The following is an 8413-nucleotide window of genomic DNA, read 5'->3' as shown; positions in this document are numbered from 1 at the left end:
TGGGTGGGATAACTGATCATTTCTCCTTTCAAATAAACTTTGCCAAGTTCTTCATATACATTCTAGTTGTGAAGATTTTATTCGTATTTGAAGCATTAAGTAAATATTAGTTATTATGTGAAGAGATCCTTTTAAATTTTGAAATGCTATTTTAATAGACATTTAAAAGTATGGAGGTTAGAAATAGACAACTTAAACCAAACAAATCCTTTTAATAGCCATCTTTCTTGGCAGCAAAATGGAGAGGGAGTAGAGAATGTGACCTCTTTAAGACTATATTTTTCTTTAAATGTGTCTTAGCCAGACCTACTATACATCTAACTTCCCCACGAGCCACAGACTACTAACATGCGAATCAGATCCTTAAACCCTTGGTGCTGGGCATCATAGGAGGCACTAGACCTACTGCCCCAAATGAGGTTCCTCTGTGTTCATTCTGGAAGGCCTACTACAAAAAGTCCATGAGGACTTGCAGATTTTATCAGTGAGCATCACAGAGGAAGTGGGTGGCTAGTATGAGAAGGGTGGAGCGGTTTATCCCAGAGGAAATAAAGTCACCTTCTTAGAATGAAAATGAGAAAAAAAGTCCATGCAATTTATTTTAAATCCAGTCTTAGAAGGGAATTAAAAGGACTTTAGCAGGAGCATGCTGTCTCTACAAATTAAGTTTCCTCAGTGACTCAGGGGAGAACAGACCAGCTTAAGGAAACACGTTTTAGTCTTTCAGTCAGAACCCTCATGTGGGAAACTTCATCAGGGATATCTACACTAATAAAAGGGAAAGATGCAAATTGACCGTACCTTTGTGACACCCACCAGCCAATCATGAATGAGTATGCAAATTAACCCAACAAAGATGGTGAGTTAATTTGCATATGCAGGCACCAAGTGGCTAGGGGAGAAGTGGGATGCAGGCGTTCCACACCGCCCCAGCCATTCTGGGCCTCTGGGCAGTGTGAGAAGGCAGAAAGGTGGCTCTGGCCAGAGCAAAGGCAGAAGGAAGGCCCATTCTTGCACGAATCTTCGTGCATCGGGCCTCTAGTACTAAATAAGCCCAATTTAAAGCAGTAATTTTGCATGCTGTCAGCCATTTTAATTTTCCACACTAGAGAACTTTTTCACCACTTTTTCATAAGTGCTTATCACTCAAGCCAGATTTCACGTAAACCAAACGGAGTATTCTCATCTACAGTTTTCAAAATCATAGGAGGCACTAGACCTACTGCCCCAAATGAGGTTCCTCTGTGTTCATTCTGGAAGGCCTACTACAAAAAGTCCATGAGGACTTGCAGATTTTATCAGTGAGCATCACAGAGGAAGTGGGTGGCTAGTATGAGAAGGGTGGAGCGGTTTATCCCAGAGGAAATAAAGTCACCTTCTTAGAATGAAAATGAGAAAAAAAGTCCATGCAATTTATTTTAAATCCAGTCTTAGAAGGGAATTAAAAGGACTTTAGCAGGAGCATGCTGTCTCTACAAATTAAGTTTCCTCAGTGACTCAGGGGAGAACAGACCAGCTTAAGGAAACACGTTTTAGTCTTTCAGTCAGAACCCTCACTGTGGGAAACGAAAACAAAAATAAATAAAAATTTTTTTTAAAAAAAAAGCCAGATAGTATAGTTTCATTCTCCTAACCCTTCTACCAGCACGGGCTTCTATTTATAAAATGCCAAATATCTGCATGCAAAGTAGAAAGTTGATTAATCTTATCAGAAGAGCTAGATATTAGTAGCACATATGAAACTAGGTAATATGTGGCCTCTACTTTCACTTAGAAATAGTCATGTTAAGATGCTTTATTTAGTAAGATGAATAGTATATAGTGATTTGTATCTAAGATATGGGGGGGGGGGATCTAACTGATAGTCTCATATACAGAGAGAATGGATTTAGAATTTAATATGTAGAATTATTCATTTTATACAGGAAGAAAAACTGGAGTCTCATTTACAAAACCTGTCTACTCTTATGGCACCAACATACAAGAAACTTGCACCTGATGCATATAATAATCAGGTAAGTTTAAATAACTGACAACAATTGGGACCTTTTACTTAGTATTGATGACCTATCTACCTACTTCCAAAAATATTTTTGAAATGATTTTTTTTAATTTTCTAACTTTTTTCTATCTAATTGTTGAAATCACTGCTGTGTTCTGTTTCTGGTAAATATAAAGTATACCATTTTGCTCTTTTAATCTGTAAATACGAGCTTTTGAGGCTAACAATATCTACTAATTGTGTTCTCATCAAATAATTTTGTCCCTGTAAGCAGACTTTGGTGATTAATTAAAATTATGTGGCCCAAACTATAGGTTCAACCATTTAACAACTGTTTTCCCAGAATGTCTATACATATAAAGCTATTAGAGGCCCAATGCATGAAATTCATGCAAGGGGCTCGGCCCTCGCAGCTCCGGCTTCATCCGAAGATCATCCGGAAGGCTGTCTGGTTGTCCGGCTGCCCGGTCTAATTAGCATATTACTCTTTTATTATTATAGATGGGTGCACTACTTTGCAAGTGTCCAGATATGCCAGATTTTGCTAGGTCCTTTTTATTTTGGCCTTGGCTCTGTGAACCAAGCAAAAACATGTTTTTCTTATTGTATAAGTATGTTCTACACTGTACATATTTAGAAGGCTAGATTTTTCTCTTTTTTAATTGAATTTATTTGGGTTACATTGGTTAATAAAATTATATATGTTTCAGGTATATAATCCTACAGTACATCATCTGTATATTGTGTTGTGACCCCAGGTCAAGTCTCCTTCCATCATTTATTCCCCCTTTATCCTCTTCTACTTCTTTCCACCCACCCCCTTTCCCTCCGGCAATCACCATACTGTTGTCTATGTCCATGAGTCTTTCTTTTTTTCTTTGCTTAATCCCATTACCTTTCTCACCCAGGCCCAACACCTTCTCCTTTGATAGCAGTCAGTCTTTTTTCTGTATCTATGAGTCTGTCTCCCCTTTGTTAGTTTATTTTGTTCATTAGATTCCATATGTAAGTGAAATCATATGATAACTTGTCTTTCTCTGACTGGCTTATTTCACTAGCATAATACTCTCCAGGGCTACGTTTTCTAAAGTATTTGTTCAGAAATACTCATGAAGGAAGCAGAAGACTATCCTGTTTCAATAATATCAACAACAGAAAGTATTAAATAAAAACCTGATACAAACCAGACACTGGTTAGTCACTGCAGATCTACATATGAGCAATGTATGTTTTCTGTCTTTAAGGAATTTCTTTTCTAAGTGAGATATAGAAATGTACAATAGCAATTACAGAATAATACAATAACAGTTGGGCTAGAAGATGCACATGTTTCTGAAGAAACAAAAAGATTCTCCCTGAGAGTAGAGATGTAAGGTCACAAAATCCTTGGAGGCCACATAAAGGATTGTTGAACTTTATCATGTAGGTAAGAAAGAGACCATTTGGGTGTGCTAAGTGTGTGTTGGGGGTGGGGAGAGGACAAAGTGATTTAATTTTAAAAAGGTTGCTCAACTACCCAAATAAGAATTTTTCATAGGTGCTATTAATCAAATTATTTTAGCTGGGGAAAGGGACAGGATAACAAAACATTGATGTGCTTTTTTACTTCTTTGATTCTCATTATAGACTGTCTCATTCACACCTGATTTTCTAAGCATTTATATTTAACCTATTACACTTTCTTTGGAGTATTTTATGCATCACCTGAACCTGGAGTGCTCAAAATATGGAAGTAGTCAAAATTTTTAAGTTATAGCAAAGTGACTATATATAACTCCTAAGATGTCTTTCACTATCTTTGTAGGAATAACTGTATAGGTATACTAATCAATGGGCATCAAGTTTTGGTTAGGCAAGAGGAATAAGCTGTAGAATCTGCTGTATAACATTTATGCCTATAGTCAAAAAAATATATTGTAACTTTAAATGTGTTACATGGGTAGATCTCATGTTAAATGTTCTTATCACAATAAAATAAAATTTAACTGCATACATTTGTACATACAAATAGATTTAATGTCTCTAAATTAATTCAATTAATGGCTGTGAATGGATAGGTTTTTTTATATATGCATGATAGGTACCATTAGTAATGTTCATTTATGTGTCTTAACATGGTTTAGAGATGAAAAAAGAGCCATGTGACCTTTCTACACGGTAAATGGGAAGATGTTTTGAGGTATGGATGCTGGCAAACCTACCATTTGATTTTTGCCTGCTTCCCTCAACTGAATGTATTAACTTTATTTCTCATATCTGAATGTGCTTCCTTGCTTTATTCCCTGTTTTCATAGTTAAAAGTCTTGTTGCTAAAGTTAAGCTTCATTGGGTCTTCAAAGCATTTCTTGATATTTTTTTAGAGAGAGAGGAAGGAGGAGGGAGAGATAGAAACATCGATGAGAGAGAAACTTCATTGACTGGCTGTACACCCCCTACTGTGGACTGAGCCTACAACCTGGGCATGTGCCTTGACCAAGAATCAAACCAGTGATCTCATGGTTTCTGGGTCAATGCTCAGCCACTGAGCCACACTGGCCAGGCCAGAATCATGAGTTTCAATACACAAATATACTATGTGAACCCAGTAGTAAATAATATTCAAGCCATCAAAAACATCATGTTGTGAGTGCAGATTCTAGCCATGATGAATTGCCAGGGACTAGATTTACTGTGTGTGTGTGTGTGTGTATACAACAACTTTTTATATGTAGAAGTTGTAGAAGTAGAAAAAGCACAGGATAGTAATGCCAGAGAAAGGAGACATTAAAAAGGTGAATTTATCACATGGACCCGGACAACAGTGTGGTGACAGCCAGAGGAAAAGGGGGGTGAGGTAGAGGTGGAGGTGGGCAAAGGGGGTAAATGGGGGCAGAAAGAGACTGCTAGGGGCAATGAGCGCATGATGCAGTGTGCAAATGATGTTTTATTGAGTCGTACACTTGAAACCTCTATGGTTTTGCGAACCAATGTCACCCTAATAAATTCATTTTTTTTTTTAAAAAAAAGGCAAACCTATGATTACCCTAACTTATTTCCTGAAAAGTACATTAGGCTCCAGGGCTGGGAGGAGGTTCCTGAACAGACCCCAGGGTTATCTATGCATTAAGGAGACAAAGCTCAGGCTATGGAGAAGTAACGTCATAGAACTTACACCCCAGAGTGTCAGGGAGGAGAGGGCATCATTGAGAAGAGTCCCCATACCTGTAGGAAGCTCTGCTTGCGTCTTCAGCTGACTACTGAACAGTGCATGCATGTGAAGAGATTACCAAGGCTGTAGAAAAAGACATCCAAAGGACTAGGCAGAACAATCCCTTGGTTTCATAACAGGACTTGGAAAGGTTTTGTTAATACCATTCAGAAGGAAAAGACCTATTAACATACGAAATTACAAAGAGCATATTCAGAATCTTATGGCCTTGGTAGCAGAAGTAGATTAGGCTATTCTGATCCCATCTAAAGATGGTTAAAATCAATTCTTGAAAACATCAAACTGACTCCTAATAATGGCATCCCAGAACAAAGGCTTTAAAAAAATCTCTGAAATAAAGTAAAATTTATAATATCTTAATCCCATAAAAATTACTAGGTCTAGCCTGGCCAGTGTGGCTACGTGGTTGAACATCAACCCATGAACCAAGAGGTCATGGCCCACTTGCCCAGGTCGCAGGCTCAATCCCTGGAGGGGGCGTGCAGGGGGCTGCCGATCAGTGTTTCTCTCTCATCAGTGTGTTTATCTCTCTCTCCCTATCCCTTCCTCTCTCTCTAAAATCAATAGAAACATATTTTTAAAAATTACTAGGTATACAAAGAAGTGAGAAAATATGATCCATAATGAGGATAAGGGGAAAGCAATCAAGACATTGTTCCAAAAATGACATGGTAATATGTAGACAAGGACATTAAAATATATCAGAGGAAAGTATAAGCACGATAAAAGAAAATTAAGAAGATATAATAAAGACCCACATTAAACTTCTAGAAATGAAAAATATATGATGCCTGGATAAAAGAATACATTAGATGGAATCAACAGCAGATTAGTGAGCTGGAATATATAGCAAGAGAAAAATTTCAATGTGAAATAAAGAGAAAAACCAAAACTGGAAATAAAATTAATAGATTGATGACCTACTAATGATTAAACTAATTATTACACTAATATATATGTAATTAGAGTACCAGAAGGAGATAGTGTACAGAAAAATATTAAAGAAATAAGAGCTAAATTTTCCCCCAAAAATTTGTTCAAAACTGTAAACCCGTTGATCCTAGAAGCTGAGCAAGCCCCTAATAGAGGTGGAAAAAAGACAGAAGTGGACTAGATGAAAGATACATGGAAATCAATTTGCTTAAAGTCAGTGATAAAGAGAAAAATGTGAAAAGCAGATGGAGAAAAAAAAGACATATTACATTTAGTGAGAAAACTGATAATAAACATAGGAAACTTCATGTCAGGAAAAGCAAGGAAGAATACAGAGGAGAAATATCTTTAAAGTACTGAAAGAAAAAACAAACTGTCAACTTAGAAAACCCGTGAAAACAACTCTTAAAAGTAAAGACAAAAATTAAGATTTTCTTCAGACAAAAGCTGAAATAATTTACCACCAGCAGACTAACATTTCAAAAATGTTAAAGGACGTCTTCTGGTAAAAAGTAAATGATGCCAAATAGAAATCTGGATTGATTAAAAAAAAATCACAAATAATATATATGTGAGTAAAAAGACTTTTTTCTTATTTTAAAGATATTTTGCTAAATAAAAATATATTAACAGTGGACTCTGAGGTTTCTAACATGTTGAAGTAGCACAGAGGCTTGGGAATTGGAAGACGGTAGTTTTTCTCCCCTCTTCACCCCACCTCACTCTACAAGCAATATGTTCTAATACCCACAGAGGATGCCTGAAATTGTGGATAGTACTAAACCCCACATATGCTTTTGTTCCTATACATACATACTGATGGTAAAATTTAATTTATAAGTTAGGCATAGAAAGAGAGTAAAAGCAATAAGAAAATAAAATAATTATCTCTATATATAAAAGCCAAAGCAACTGGATGACCGGACGGTAGCTATGATGCACACTGACCAACAGGGGGAAGACGCTCAACGCAGGAGTTGACCCTTCATGGTCAGTGTGCTCCCACAGTGGAAACGCCGCTCAGCTGACAAACGGGCGCCAGATGCCGGGCAGATGGCTGGTGAGCGCAGCTGTGGCAGTGCGAGCCTCTCCTGCCCTGCGCACCTGAATGGCAGTGGTGGCAGGTGCAGCGGGGGGCCGAGATGAGCCAGAGCTAAAGGCGCCCAGCCTGGGCTTGGGCTCCTTCCTGGTCGCCTGCTGCTTGGCGCACTACTTTGTGCTGTGCAGCATTGACACAGACAGCGGGCTGGAGCCCAATGAGCTGGCGGGTAAGACTAGTGTGGAGTGCACTGATCCCTGAAAGCCAAGCTGAGGGACCCCACCAATGCACGAATTCGTGCACCGGGCCTATAGTAACAATATATTGTAATAAAAGTTATGTGAATATGGTCTCTCTCTTTCAAAATATCTTACGGACTGTACTCAGCTTTTCACTTAAAGAAGCAGTTTATGGCTTCTCTTTGGCATATCCGAATTACCAGCATCACTGTGCATGTGTTGTGGGCCATCATTAAGTAAAGTAAGGTGACGAACACAAGCACTGAGATACCACACAGTCAATCTGATAGCAAGTTGACTGTCAAGTGACTAATGGGTAGGCTTGCACATATAGCTAGAGATGCTGGACAAAGAGATGACTCACCATTCGGGTGGGACTGAGTAGGTTGGTGCGAGATTTCATCACACCCCTCAGAATGGTGTGCAATTTAAAACTTATAAATGGTTTATTTTTTGAATTTTCCATTGAATATGTTTGGACCACTATTGACAACAGGTAACAAAAACTGTGGAAAGTAAAACAGTGAATAAGGGGAGATTACTGCATACTGTTATAAGGTTCTCATATATGGAGTGGTATAATATTACTTAAATGCAGACTGTGGTAAGTTAAAGAGCACACCATGAACTTTAAAGCAAGCAGCCACTACATTAAAGCCAATTAAATTAAATTCTGTACCAGAAAGATGCCTACAAAATCTCTAACTATATGGAAATGGAGCAATATATTTCTAAATGACATATGAGTCAAAGAATAAATTATAAGGGAAATTAGAAAGTATTTCAAACTAAATGAAAGTTAAGAGATCACATTAAAATTTGTGGGATACAGCTATAAAGCATTGCTTAGCAGCGGTTCTCAACCTGTGGGCCACGACCCCTTTGGCAGTCGAACTACCCTTTCACAGGGGTCACCTAAGACCATCCTGCATATCAGATATTTATTTACATTATGATTCATAACAGTAGCAACATTACAGTTATGAAGTAGC

At 37.8% G+C, this 8413-nt stretch overlaps 1 protein-coding gene across 1 annotated transcript in view; it reads left to right on the top strand.

Moving 5' to 3' along the window:
* TET2 (tet methylcytosine dioxygenase 2) overlaps window positions 1-8413 on the top strand; it is a 117469-nt gene that overhangs the window by 99625 nt on the left and 9431 nt on the right. Inside the window, exons 8-9 of the mRNA XM_015558090.1 lie at window positions 1926-2015; window positions 2317-2469. Of these exons, the coding sequence (XP_015413576.1) occupies window positions 1926-2015; window positions 2317-2469 (243 nt within the window). The remainder of the gene's footprint in view (window positions 1-1925; window positions 2016-2316; window positions 2470-8413) is intronic.

Source organism: Myotis davidii, unplaced genomic scaffold (genome assembly GCF_000327345.1).
Source record: "Myotis davidii unplaced genomic scaffold, ASM32734v1 scaffold967, whole genome shotgun sequence".
In the NCBI taxonomy this organism is placed as follows: domain Eukaryota; kingdom Metazoa; phylum Chordata; class Mammalia; order Chiroptera; family Vespertilionidae; genus Myotis; species Myotis davidii.
Note: the sequence above shows the minus strand (reverse complement) of the source record. Positions and strands in the feature narration are given on the sequence as shown.